The 14732-nt window shown below is 39.5% G+C and overlaps 1 protein-coding gene across 3 annotated transcripts in view; it reads right to left on the bottom strand.

Moving 5' to 3' along the window:
- Positions 1–14732, bottom strand: part of TPK1 (thiamin pyrophosphokinase 1) — a 323634-nt gene that overhangs the window by 50790 nt on the left and 258112 nt on the right. For 2 of the 3 annotated variants that reach the window (XM_032182789.1, XM_032182790.1), the window contains one exon: positions 13407–13518. In XM_032182789.1, coding sequence (XP_032038680.1) covers positions 13407–13518 — 112 coding nt within the window. Of the gene's footprint in view, positions 1–9180; positions 9819–13406; positions 13519–14732 lie in introns of those variants that run through there. The other variant, XM_032182791.1, reaches the window with a different exon arrangement.

Below are 14732 nucleotides of genomic sequence, written 5' to 3'. Positions count from 1 at the left end.
ACCCACCCTCTTTTACATTAAAACCATTCCCCCTTGTTTTGTCATTACCTGACTGAGCAGGAAAATCACTCTCCATCTTTTTATAGTCCCCCTTTAAGTATTAAAAAACTGCATTGAGGTCTCCTCAGAGCCCTCTCTTCTCCAGGCTGAAAATCCTCAGCTCCCTCAGCCTTTCTTTGTAGGAGAGGTGCTCCAGCCCTCTGATCATCTTTGTGGCCCTCCCCTGGACTCGCTCTACCATGCCCACATCCTTCTTGTGCTGGGGGCCCCAGATCTGGACGCAGCACTCCAAGTGGGGCCTCATAAGGGCAGAGCAGAAGGGGACAATCACCTTCTTCCACCTGCTGGTCACTCCTCTGTTGCTGCAGCCGGATGCAGTTGGCCTTCTGGGCTGCAAGCACACACTGCTGGCTCATGTCAAGCTTTTCATCCACCACAATTCCCAAGCCCTCTGCAGGGCTGCTCTCAATGAGTTTTCCCAATCTGTGCTCACGTCTGGGATTGCCCCGACCCAGGTGCAGCACCTTGCACTTGGACTTGTTGAATTTCACTAGGCCCATTTCTCTACTTAACAGCTTTCTCTACAGCATGTGATTAAGGAAAAACATCAGAGACCTCTTTGCAGCATTCTTAGATAGTTGTCTACACAAAACAAAGCCCACAACAGTCTAAGCTTCTAAGAGAAAGTCAGTAACGGGTGCTGCTGGGCAAGCCTGGCCTACGGAGACTGGAGATTACAGCAGCAACGGGTGAGTGCACAAACCACCTCCCACTTTGGTATCGTGGGGGACAGAATCGACTTCTGCAGGAGCAGCAGTTGAGAGAGCAGGAACCGCAGCCCCGCACTTCAGCAAGAGTGCTCCGTCAGCCCTCCAGGCCCTCGAACCTCTTGACGCACAAGCTCTACATCCTCATGCTCCAATTCTGCAGACATCCGCTAAACACTCTCCAGCTATGAATGTCAACTGTGCTGTGACAAAAAAAGACCCAACAAAAATAACAAACAAAAAAAATCCACATTATGTATGGAGTGCAGACTGCACAACCTATTCTGTAGATGGCACTGTATGTTAAACAATGATTTTCTTCTCTTTCCACAGTACAGTTTCTGAGGATAATAACCCAAATGCAGACTCTAACACAATACAGAATATATATTTATTTAAAATCAGTAATCTTTTCATGGTATTACCTTTCAACTGCAGTTCCACAAGTTATCTCCTAATTGCAATAAATTATCTTTATTCCTGAAGTACAGAACTAACGGGCAGGACAAGGTGCACTGTACAGATGCAGAGTAATAGGCAGCCCCTGCCCCAAAGAGTTAACAAGACAAACAATAAGAGAAGAGACAGAGCAGACTAATGAGAGCTAATGATGTGTTCCATCCCTGCTGCTGGTCCCCAGCCTGTTGTGCTACCCACTGAGTCAGCAAGTGGTGCTGTGTGCCATGGTAACTATTAACTTTTTTTTTTTTTTTTTAAAGGCTGTCTTCATTATTAGGAACTTCTGAAGGATTTGTGGAAAATGGCATCAGAGGAGGTATGTCACAAAACTGGCAGCGAAATTCTGGAAACACTGGTGCAAAACCAAGATTGACAAACAGCATGTGAATCATTATCCTGGCGGGTTAGAAAATGGCATAAAATGAAAAAAAAAAAAAAAAAAAGAATTGCACAATAGCTAGTAAAATTCTTCAGGAATTCAGCTGGGACACTAATGTAATTCTGGTAGCATTAAAAGGAATACAAGTTAATCTCATGATTCACTGACAACAATGTTTGCCTGAGGTATATGAGATGTAAAATTAATTGCCAGCAGGAGAGGTCCTAGAAATCTAAATCTTAAACATTTCAGGTCTGTTGTAGAACTATACTAACATAAGCATGTAGGGTAACAAAAACCTGCATGATAGAGCAAGTGGCACGTGCAGTTTCTGAAGAACCAAACTGTCTTCCTGGTGTATGCTGCAAGTGAACAGTACAAATCTCTACATATGCTCCCAACAAAAAGCTGTCTTTCAGGGTACTGCCAGTGTTGATCTGCAGTTATCAAAAAACTGGTTGCAGGCTGTTGGAATGTTACCAGGTAAACACATCAACCCTTTGTGTTTCAACATAAAAAGGAATGATATCGAATTATTCTTCTACAACTAAGAATGTGTTGATGTTAATATTTCATTCCAGTTCATGACATGATGAAAATTTTCCCTGCTCTCTAGTGAGTTTCTTGCATTGTTTGTATAAACAGTCGATCTGGACTGAATTTTAATCTGGATTGAAAATCTTGCTCTATGTATGGCAGACAAAGCCACAAGAGTATGGTACGTTTTTAGCATTGTAAAAAAAGCAAACACGCAAATTCACATCCATTGTGGTTGATTCATGCAGCCCTGAGTTTCTTGTTCTCTTACAACTCTGCAGACGTACCATATTCTGGTGCTTTTAGCAATTCCAATGAAAAATTTACGACTGTTTAAAAAGCCCTGGTACGTATCCAGAACCCTTTTCTTCCAGAATTCTCTCATGAAAGATTTACTAGCTGCATGGATCTGACAGCTGTATTGGTAGGAAACCACATCTGTTGAACTACAGGTAAAGGAGCCACATGCAAGAAATATCTGAAAGTCATTTGTCTTTCCATGTCTTCATACTTTGCCCAGACTGCAAAATCAGGAGGAATTCATGTAAATTACTACAGCTAATCAGTAATACATAAAAAATATGCAGAGCTAGAAAAGAAAGGTTTATAGCAAGAGTGAGAAGAGATATTCAAACGGGAACCAGCACTGACAGCTAACCCTGGAGACTGAGATTAAAGTTGCTATCACCTTATTTTACATATAGAAAAGCCACTCCAGGCATTTTTGAAGGTTATATCTCCCACTGCAGAGTTTGACTTGTAGTAAGTACTTCTACCCATGTTTAGCTTTACACACTGAATAATCTCCTTATATTTCATGGAACCATTTTCATGTGTGAAAATACATGGAAGGCTAAGTCTTCTGATAAGTCAGGGGGTTCAGTTATCCTAGTTTAGTGAAGGAAACGGACAGAGCTACTTCCAGATTACCATACTATTATTAAAGACAGTGTGTATTTTTTCCATTAATTCCACAAGCTTGGTATTAAGCTTTAGTGATTTCATAAAACATGAATTCTTCAATATACACTGGATATAAAGACTACAGGAAGATAAGGTGAGCATGTAAGGGTTTTATAATTATTAAAAAGGGGGATAAAATTTGAAGAGAGACTTGTTTGTATCAAAGCTATTCATAAATTGCAGAGGTCAACTGAAGCTCATCTTAGTCACAGAATGGCTTGTGTTGGAATGGAGCCTTCTCTTCTCCAGGCAAAGCAAACTCAACTCTCTCAGCCTTTCTTCATCACAGAGGTACTCCAGCCCTCTAATTGTCTTCGTTGCCCCCCTCTGGATTTGCTCTAACAGGCCTATGTTTTCCTTATGCTGCTGACCCCAGAGTGAAACACTTTATTCCAGGGGCTAAAGGTTAAAACGTCTTAAATCATATAATGAATTGCCTCTGTGACAGACATGCGTGATACACCTTACATGTGTGTTAGAGAACATTTTTTAATTTAAAATTTTTCTGTTTGTTATAGAACAAAATAATGGAATACATAGGAAGAAAGCATGTTTTTTTTTTTTTTTTTTGGGGGGGGGGGAGAGAGAGGAGAGAGGGTTGGCTAAATTTCTTCGAATTAAATCTAAAATTTGACATGTAAAACAAACGCAAAACTGACCATGCTTCATCTTCAACTGACTAGAGTGAAAAAACTATCTTCAGTAGCAAACCCTGGAATTATTATTATTAAATGATGACTGGAAATATAAAATCTGATAAAAACCAAAATGTTAAATTCTAAGCTACCATCCCCAGATTTCAAAATACACTAAGGAAATAACCTGAAGAATACTGATTCATTAATGACACAATTTTTAATTCTACATTGTTTTCAGTACTTAATCCAGACTCATGACATCAAAGCTTTCTGTAATTATGTTCTTAAGCTCTATCTATGGTTTATACAATGGAAAAAAAAAAACACCTCCAATATTTCTCTTTATAACTGTTTTTTCTTTCCTCTCTGTTTCTATAAGCAAAACAAACCATATCGTTCTTTCCAACTCCTTTGCTTTAAATCAAGAAGCAAACTCCTGATGAGTGTTCACGCAGCTGATTAGAAAATTGTCTTACAAACAGCATCATTAAGTGGCATGCCAATCAGCAGTGATACAGTGGTATTGCTGGTGCCTGTGTAAATTATAGAGTAATGCCTTATGCTTGGGAAACCTAAACGTACAATTCTGAGATTTCTTATTGGCAATTAGATTATAAACGCTGTGTTCTAATGCTTAACAGCATGAGAATATATTCATTGCATACTGTATTTGTAGAATACAGAAAGGAAAAAAAATCCTAATTGGAGCAGACTTTATGAAGAAGCTGTTATGGAGGAACCTCCAACACTGGAAGCTTATAAAAGACTAACCTTTTTTTTGACAGGAACCTGTCATAGAAAAATCTATAAGGGCTATAGGAGCTCTTGAACTCTATTCCACCCCCAATTACTTGGATTTACTATTTGTTTTATGACATGTACCACCACCGACATAAAATATATTAAAAATATTTGGACTTGTTTGAAAGGTGTCAGTGGTTTTATCAATAATTTATTAAATACAAGAGAAAGCTTCAAAATGTAAAAAAACACAGCAAACACAGCTACCACACACTGACCTAGACTTGCATTGATACAAGTTGACATGCTACATGCTTACCTGTTAATAGTTCACGGACTTACATGCACACAGAAGATGATTCTTAAGAAATGTCAAGATTGCAATGTCAGACTCGGGACTTATTGGATGCCAGAATTAAGGTTTGCCTGTGAAATTTTAATTCAGATTCTTCAGCATTCATCCTTTAATTACGTACTCATGTTAACCAAGTGGGCCAGACTCTTTCAGTAAACAGTGTTTGCTGAGCTGACACATTTTGAGCCCTGATTCATTATAGGGCTTTATTCCTTATTTACTACATAGATTTAAACTGCACTGAATGTGCGCATATTAAAATGCTCACAGACTTCTCTGTGGTGCTCAGTACAACAGAACTGATAATGCCATTGCACCTGTCCAAACACTCCAGAGCAAAGTAACAAATTAATGACAACAGTGGGTGTCTTGGAGATGAAGTTTCACTTCTGAGTATCCTGTGTTTTGCAGGACCAGGTGGAGCCCTCAGGAACGTAAGGGTGCTGAGCACCGCACTCAAGTGCTGTGAAAAACAAATGTCTGACGTGCATGTTGATAATGCACTTGCTTGGAGTAAAATTATAGACAACTCTTGAATTAGTAGCCCTAAAAGCGCAAGTGAGAGAAAGTTTTCCTTCTTGTTTTTAAGTCAAATGACTAATGCCATCTCTCGTCATTGGATCAATACCCAGCAAATCTTGTCGACAGGCATGTGTCACCTGCGCTGACCAGTCTACTGACAGCAGAAGTAGGTTGTTATCCCTGGACTGCCGTGGAAAAAGAGGGATTGCTACAGCAGAGAAATAACAAGACTGAGAAATGCTGTCCTCAATTCAGGGTTTCAAAAGCAAGTATGTCAACTGTCTACTTAAAACACCCATTTTTATTTTCTCAATCTCTGTGCTCATATCTTCCCATATTTTGATGTTACCTGTCCTTCCTTCTCTCCAAAACATGTCTCTACTCCCAAATGCGATCTCCTAGCATCCTGGTTTTCCCTCTCTGTTTCTCTTTTCTCGTTCCTTTCCTGTTGTTGCCCTGATTCCCCCATGTATATGCATGGCTCAAGAGATGCTGCAGTAAGACATGTATACATCTATTACAAATTTGTATTTTCCAACTCACCTGGAAAAAACAGATTTGCCTAGTGGTCTGTAATTGGTATGTACATCTAAAATTAATAGTTCCAGAACACACTGATTACAGTTAGTTGTTACTGGCTGATTAATTATACATCGGGATGCCATAAACAACTCACAGCCAAAACATAACTTTTTTGAAGTATTCAGCAGTCAGCGATGGCATCCACCAGACTTCCATCCTCTCCAGAACTTCATACCACAGAAAGGAAAAAACCACCCCTTCTGCTTTTCCACAAACATCTAGTGACAAAAACTGGTAGAGAAAAAGGCCCCTCAGGAACAGTGTGTGATGTATTTGTAAAAGGTGCAGCGAATGAAGAATTGAGGCACAGTAGAGGGAATAGAACTGCTTGTCATTAAGATACAGGAACAGATCACTGCAGAGGAATTCCCCCAGTGTCATGTTATTGGGGAGAAGAGATAAATAACATACACTGCTATCTACTAAATTGGAAAGCAGGAGTCAGTTCTGCTAACTACATGAACAACCCCCCAAAAATCCAAGCATCACATTTGTTTGTTAACTGAGCCACCACAAACAAATACATCCCATTTTTTAAAATATACTTTTAAAACTCTAGGAGATGCCAGACATGATTGATGTCTCCTCCTACTGGTCCTTGCCCTTTTGCGGTTCTGCAGAGAACATTGGGAACTGGCAATAACTCACCACACGCCTCAGAGAGCTTTCTTGTGTTGGAAATCTCTCAGTAGTGTGACATTTACATTCATTATGGCTGATTCTGGGCATTTAAATATGAAAACAATTAAAGCATATTTGCAAGGGATATGACAAATGAGCATTTGCACTCTGGCCAATTTTTCACAGACTTTCATTCAAGCACACCATGATGTTTCAGCTTTGCCTCTGCAATTGTCCAAATGAGATGATTTCCCAATATCCATATGGGCAGGTTGACTGATGAGAATGCCTTTAGAATTAAACGCCTTTAGTATAAACTCAAAGGTCTCTTTCTTGGACCAATTCTGCTTCCGCAACCACTGATGAGATTTCAGAGCCACCATTGAAATCCATAGAATTACCGTGCATTCACATCAATCTAAATGGTAGCTCCCTGCAGAGCTCTCTCTTCCCCAGAAAGGTGCTCAGTGTTTACAGTTCCTACCCTTTAGCAGCAGCAGGTTATTTCTGATTTTCATGTGACTTTAGTATCCTTACTAATCAGCTGCAACTGAAGAGATGGGGACTGTCTGTACCAAAATTGGGCTGAGCCAGTGCACCTATTGTTTCATAACTCCAAATCACATTTCCATTAGCAGAAGGGACTGAAGTAAAAGAGGGGATGCAAGGGAAAAAAAAAGTGTTTTGCACTCATGACAATCTTCTCACCTCTATTATTAATGATGAAATTAAATTGTGCAGTTGCAGTGTGCCATGGTAACATAGTTAAAGATAAATAAGTGCCTTGAGTTTACTTCAGGATGGTCTTAGGCTGTGGAGAGCCATCTGCTTGGTACACAGCTATGATGGAGAACTCTCTGTAGTTTTTTTTGTTTTTTTTTTTTTTAATATTCCATTCCCTTCCTGGCAATTACTGCCTGGCACTGTTCTGTGGAAGGATCACATATACACTCCCATGTGCTTTTAGAGAAGGATGGGCTAAACTTAGTGCTGGTTTCAGTTCAGATCCAGAGTACTCATGAATCTTTCTGTAAGTGGAGTCCTACATGAGTAATGTCTCCAAACAGTGTGATCTGGAAGAGCATGCAGGTTTATCATGTTAAAACTGCCTTTCCAAATTGAATGCCAGGACCCTGCCACAGAAGAGCTGGAACCAAATCTCCCTCCCACTAACTCCAAACATTTGTTGAAATCTATGGAAATGCACTGAAAGTGTGACAGGAAGAACTTCAGGAGATCCTCACCTCAAGTCCCTTCACAAAGTTTGACCGAGGTTTTGAGCTGCTGTCCAGGAAAAGATGCAAGTACAGCTTTAGGGGCTGAGCCCAACTGAGCTCTGTTCATCGCTCCTCTAACGTATGCCAAATGATCTTTCTGGTTCAAAATCATTTAATGCAATGCTAAGCAGTGCCCTCACTGTTGCCTTTGCTGACTTGTAGTAACCCAGTGGGATGCCAGGCTGCCACCATCAGAACATCTGCTTTGTTGGAAAAGTATTTCAGCAGGCCTTGCCTTGTAATAAATGATGTGACCCTGGAAGGCAGACAGCAGCACTCCTGCAGGCAAATAGCTTGCAAAAGGTCAAAAACGCCCAAAGCTTTAGGAGCAGCAGCATCATTTCTGTCACTGCACTACCCAGGGTCTTAGCAGTGCAATAAATAGGGAAAAGATAAATTATCAAAGCTCTGTGGACAGATCCCAGTTGATGGACTGGGAAGTCTTCTACCAGCGAAGAATGAGAAGAAATGGAAGGACAGGAAAGCAGAGGGGAACAGTGGATAATTCAGCTGTGAAGCTTTTTACTTTGCTGCTGAAAATGGACCTCCTCCTTCAAGTGCTGCTTAGTTTGCCTCACTCAGAATGAACTGGGGCAGCAAAGCGTGCCATATACACTATTTCAGTTATGAAACAGGTTAGAGTGCTTACAGAAACAGCTTTGCTAGATGCATAGATGTTCGTCTTAATTTATTGCCCTTTCCAGAATCGTCCCTCACTCTCTGATTCTTTTTTTCCTTAGGGAGTTAGTTCTTTTCTTTCATCTTTTAGTCTCTGCATTTATCCTAAAACATAAAAACCCATTGTTTTTGCAACCTGTTTGTCCCATCTGCGATGCCCAATGTCAACACAACCCCAATGTAGTGGAAAAACAGTGCAAACATTTTACTTCTACTAGCAATGTAAACAGCATCAAAAGGATTTTGAATCCTGTTTTTGTACCTGTGAAGTTAGTTGTTAGTGGATGCTCTGCTGCTACAGTTCGAGGAAGAAGGTCTTGCTCCTGTTGTTATTGCTATTGCCATTTGAAGTGAAATGACTGGCATTCTTTTGAATGGCAGCATTTTACAGCAATTTAACTTCCTGCCTAAAGAAGCCAATTTGCATGAAAATTATCTGGAAAGCACAATCACATACACACACATTTATATATATCTATATGCTGATATTTTCAGTACAGGCATGACATACAGCATATCAAAGGCCAGAGGGATGAAGAGTAAATTAGCTGGTGAGATTATTTTCTACAGTAATTTACTAGAAAAGGAACCATTTCTGAGAAAAGTCTACCATTACCCTCCAACCTCTTCTATGGTGAACATTGCAGCTGATTTCTACCTTCATTCTCATTCAAGTTCCATGAAAGCACCACTGAGGACGTAAATAAGAATGCTGGGTAATTCTGGCATTATTGGATTTTTCTTTATTTATTTATTAGGCATGGGAACTGTTATCAGCAAGCAGCCAGGTGAGTCAAACCATATAAAGCATTATCTGATTCCTGTGCTGTAAATCAGATTTTAATAGAGGAGAGATCTGTATCCCTTTGGGAATGGAAAGAATATGTTTATAATGTGTTCTGAATGTGTGCTGCACAATAGCAAGTATGGATAAAAATATTTTCTCTAATCAATTTTCCACTTTATTCTCCAAGTTCTTTCACCCATAAAATAAGAACTAAAACAAATGAACGTTCTGTTTTTGGCAACTAAGACAAGCATGCATAAAAGCATGCATACATGTTGCATCCTCACACAGAAACACAAAAGTACTGAATTCTGCAATATTAAAAGTATAATCAAGACATCAAGTGCATTTGTTTCTGAGCTGGCAGAATAATTTACAGATTTCAGGTTTATCTAATTCAGCCATTAAAGTGAGGGCCTTGGTATCCTACTTGCAACCCCAATACAGCTTCCGTCTTAGGCATTTATCCTTGTCTTTTTCTATTCAGATGCTATAAAGTCTCATGACAGCACCTGTAGATTAGACACAGATAACGTTTGACTACCCCTTGAAGGTTTTACACATTTTAATCAGCAGAGTAATCCAGATATGCTCAGAGAGAAATCTTTGTTAAACATTAAAAACCTTGACGCAAAGCCAGCTCTTTCTTTCACTGCAGTGTTACTTAATGTTGAGTTGCTGGAAATTATTGCTTGCAAAAATGAGGGCTTCCCTCACACCTAACATACCATTTTTTGACTGTTCAGACAGAACCAAAATTCTGAAAATAGTTTACAACCAAAGAACTTAACAATATTTTGAGGACTCAAAAATTATTATTATTATTATTATTATTATTATTATTATTATTATTATTATTATTATTATTATTAAAAAAACACTAATTACACTAATTTGTTAGATCATGTTCTATTAATTCCATGACAAAATGGGGAAAAAGACTTGTCATATCATGCTTGGATTGAAACTTTCTTCCATGATTTACACACCAAAATATGAATTTATAACCAAATCACTTCATTCACTGAGGTTTATGAAACTGTGTCATAAAAATGCCATTAATAAGCAAACAGGGAAAGCACTACTGATCCCAGATGCCAGCAACAGTGCAGATATCCAGGTCAGACTTCAATGTCTTCTCATTCCCTTTTTTTGCCAGATGAGCCTTCATTTCTCTCCATTGCAAATTACAGGAGGACTAACAGTTTTATAAGTAATGGCAGAAGGCAGCACAAAAGCCAGGAACACAATATAAGCTAATATCAAACTTACATTATCTGAATATAAGGCTTATTTACTAGGACAAAAATAATCTGAGTCACAATTAATGACATGCTCTATTTGAGATACTGGTTTCCCTTTTGAGGATGCAACTACACTTCCATTTGTTTCATCAATACCTGAACGGTAACGTGATTCAAAATTTGTATTTGGATGAGTAAAGTTTAGCTCCAGTCACCCAGGAACAAAATCAATTTCAGGTTGTAATGGCTTTGGTGTCTCAGATAGATTCAATATCTTAAAGGAATACCAGGTTATTTTTGGTTTTATTTATCTGTGATGATAATGCAGAGAAATAGTTCCTTCATTTACGACCTGTGAGAAACGCAAATACTGAGGCTGAAAGTGTAGCCTGTAACAGGATGCAGTGTACACATCACTAAGGAAAACACAGTAAATGTCTGAGGTTTCCTGTAAGTGATGGAGAACAACAACGACTGGGAGAAGAAGGGATGTTGGTGTCACGTTAGCACAAAACAACAGTCACTTAAATACTTTTTTGTGTCTTCCATAAAAAATAAAGACTGAATTAAGTGTAATGAAAATCCCAGTAGGTCCATATCTAGCTATGCCTCTTAGGAAACCAAGGAAGTCTAATACAGCATAATTAGAATGTTAAACATTGAAGAAACTGACTTCTCAAGCCAATCCTAGATATGAACTATTACTATTTTTATCACTGCACCTCGTGTTCCCCTCAAACTGGTACAGGTAGACTAGAAGACCCCTTCTTCTTAAGGATGTGTGAAAAACTTTGTTTGAAAGAACAAAAATCTCTTTTTTTTTGGTATAGGGTGACATTTAGTTTCAACAGATGAAGGCAAATCATGATGTCAGGAGTAACAAAGCCATGTAACTTGTGATAGCAGACAGACCATCTTTAAAATTACCATCTTTCTAATCAGTATCTTGTAAAACTGATTAAATTTATGACATTAAACTCCAAAAAAATCTGATGTATCTAAAAAATAACCCTTTTTTAAACTAATCAATTAAAACCCCAAGAAAGGACTGTAGCCTCACAGAGTCCACCACATTTTGATTCACAGCCTTTTACAGAGTGATAAAAGCTTCAAAGATGTTCTCTTCATTAATGTAAGGCTGGTTTGAGCTTCCTTCACCTCACTCTGCAGGGCAGAAAATTCACTGAGAAATGGGTAGTCCCTCAGCGCGACAGGGCATAAAATTCATTGCTCCACAGGAGAGGAGCAGATGAAGATTCAGTAACTTACTTGTCAACTGTACTTATCAGTACAAATGAAAATATTTGACTTTTTCAACTTAAGAGAACTGTCCCTTACAGCATACATTTAGCTCTCACACTCAAGTTTAAGAGAATAAAAACATCACTAGCCAGACAGCTCTCCATCCCTCCATCTGGCAAGTCTCTCATATCCCGAAATTAATGCCATATTTGTATCTTTCATCATACTACTTAATTTCACATACTCAAATGCTCCGTGGAACAAGACACTCCCCAGACTAGCACACAGGCTGCTGGCCAGCACAGTGGGTAAGCCTCAGATTAATCATCTGTCAACAGGGGCAATGCTCAGCAAATGGTGACAACCACGTGCCCTTTCTACACTTTCTACATGGAATAATAGCTCTCAAGTCTGGTCATGTACAGCAGACTGCAAAATCAGAGCATGAAAATTACTGCTTTGCTTCCCTTAAATTCTAATGAAACTCTATCTTAAAAAAAAAATAATCTATTTTCTTCAGTATATTCAGTCTGAATGACTCAGTGTGGGAAGAGAGAGCAGGTGGATGATTATATCTTTTATTTGTTTATGAAGAAACTTCTTTTCTCTACAGATAGATGTCCCAGTTCCAGATCAAACACACTTTTCCCACTTTAGAATGAGAAAAAGTACCATAGAATCACAGAATGGGTTGGGTTGGAAGGGACCTTGAAGATCACCTTGTTCCAAGCTCCCTGCCATGGGCAGGGACACCTCCCACCAGACGAGGTTGCCCAAAGCCCCATCCAGCCTGGCCTTGAACACCTCCAGGGATGGGGCAGCCACAGTTTCTCTGGGCAACCTGTGCCAGTGCCTCACCACCCTCATAGTGAAGAATTTATTCCAAGTATCTAATCTAAACCCTCTTTTAGTTTAAAGCCATTCCCCCTTGTTCTGTCACTATAGTCTCTGACAAAGAGTCCCTCTCCAGCCTTCCTGTAGCCCCCTTTAGGAACTGTCAGGCCACTCTAAGGCCTCCCTGGGGCCTTCTCTTCTCCGGGCTGAACAACCCCAGTTCCCTCAGCCTCTCTTCACAGGAGAGGTGCTCCAGCTCTCTGATCAGTCTCATGGCTCTCCTCTGGACTCATTCCAAAAAAGAAAAAGATGTACTTATTCAGAGCTGACAAAAAGACAATATACATAAAGCATCTCAGGGGAAGTGACGTGGCTTTAATAATCTGTATCACGTTATTATTTGTCTGTTTTAACTTCAGTGCTTTTAACTAGGAGTTAGGCACTTGCAACTTCCCCTCCCTGGAGGGCAATGTATCAAGATGGCAATGTATCATGACCCCAACAAATGCTCTATTAAAACAGCACAATGACTCTCAAATGGAAAACACATTTCTGCCTGTGAAATCTCAGTTTTAAATATAACTCCCTTTTTTTTTTTTTTTTTTTTTTAATTCACTTCTAGAAACAAATGGCCTGGCAGGGATCCAGTGCCACTCTCTGCCTTGCAAACACCCAAACCCCTTCGGCACATCGAGGCTGGTGTAAAGGCCGGGTGAGCCAGTGGTGTGGAGGCGTGCAGCTGTGATGACAAACCCACCACCCAGGAGGCACCCGACTTACTGAGGTTCCACTTGAGGCCGGTGGTGGTGACACTGTCACAGGGGTTCCCAACAGGGATGAGGCCGCACCAGGTGCCTTCCAGTCCCGTGTCCACTCGTAGCTCGTGCTTGCCCTGCAATGCAGAAAGGCCCGAGGTCAGTGCAGAGTAACACGCTTACACAGAGTAACAACAGCCAAGTGAAGTTAAGACACATTTTTTTTTTTTTTTGGACACCTAAGGGAAATTCAACTTGTATCCATCATTATGGCACATATGAAAAGTGGCAGCTATTAATGACAACAGGTTTGTGGCCAAGCTTTTGCAAAGTACTCAAAGACCCCAGGTGAACATCTTCCAGATATCAGCATATAAACAGTCCCAGTGAAGAGCAGATAGTAAAAATCTTCCACAGAATGAAGAGAAAAAGCTAGATTTCAGAGTCCTGGCAGTTTTTATTTCAAGAAACTAATTTGTTTATTATGACTAGCTACAATAGCAGATGAAAAAAAAGTGACAAGATCAGTGGAAAAATCATCCTCTGGTCTTTTCTGCATAGGTAATTCATTCTTTCAAACAAACATGAGCTTCATCTGGAGGAAGGTTAAGATTTATTAGAAATATGGGTTTCTTTGGGGTTTTATTCTCTTGTGGATCCACAGGCAAGTTAAATCCTTGAGCATGTCTTTTGTACACAAATTCTTCATTGCTACAAATAAAATCAGATCTGCCTATTTTTTAATCTGCCAAAATAAAAAAAAAAACAACAACTCTGAACCCCAATGCATTATTCAGTGAGTATGTTACTAAGCAAGAAACCAAGGTCTTATAACAAAGGAAAAAAGAAACAGTTGAAGGATAAATCTCATAAATGTCCAAACCAGCAAAAATACTTTCTCACAGATTTTGATTTGGGTAATGCACTTAAACTTTTTTCTTTGTGTCCTGTCTGCCCTCTCATAGTCTCCTTCCAAATGCCTCTGCAAATATAAAGTCACTAGTTAGAAAGTCAAGACTGGAGGCAAAGTATCTTATTACCGAGATGCTGATATCTGAGGTGTTTGACAGATTCTCCTGTTAATGCCAAATGCATTATGAAGAAACAACTTCAATACATGTCATGCTCTCAGTTAACAAATGAACCTTGGAAAAGCTGTCAATTAGGGAGTATTGGATTGCATAGCTTACACCTGTTTGATTGTTTGCAGGGCAACATGAAAACCAATCCAGTATCATCTATCTTCTCAGGGTGTCCAGCTTCATGTGGTGATGAGCCATGTATTCCTATAGTGGTTGTGAATGCTTGCCTGCCAAATTCAGAGGTGTAACAAATTCAGGCTTGATAACCT

Source organism: Aythya fuligula, chromosome 2 (genome assembly GCF_009819795.1).
Source record: "Aythya fuligula isolate bAytFul2 chromosome 2, bAytFul2.pri, whole genome shotgun sequence".
In the NCBI taxonomy this organism is placed as follows: domain Eukaryota; kingdom Metazoa; phylum Chordata; class Aves; order Anseriformes; family Anatidae; genus Aythya; species Aythya fuligula.
This window is presented reverse-complemented; position numbering and strand designations above follow the sequence as displayed.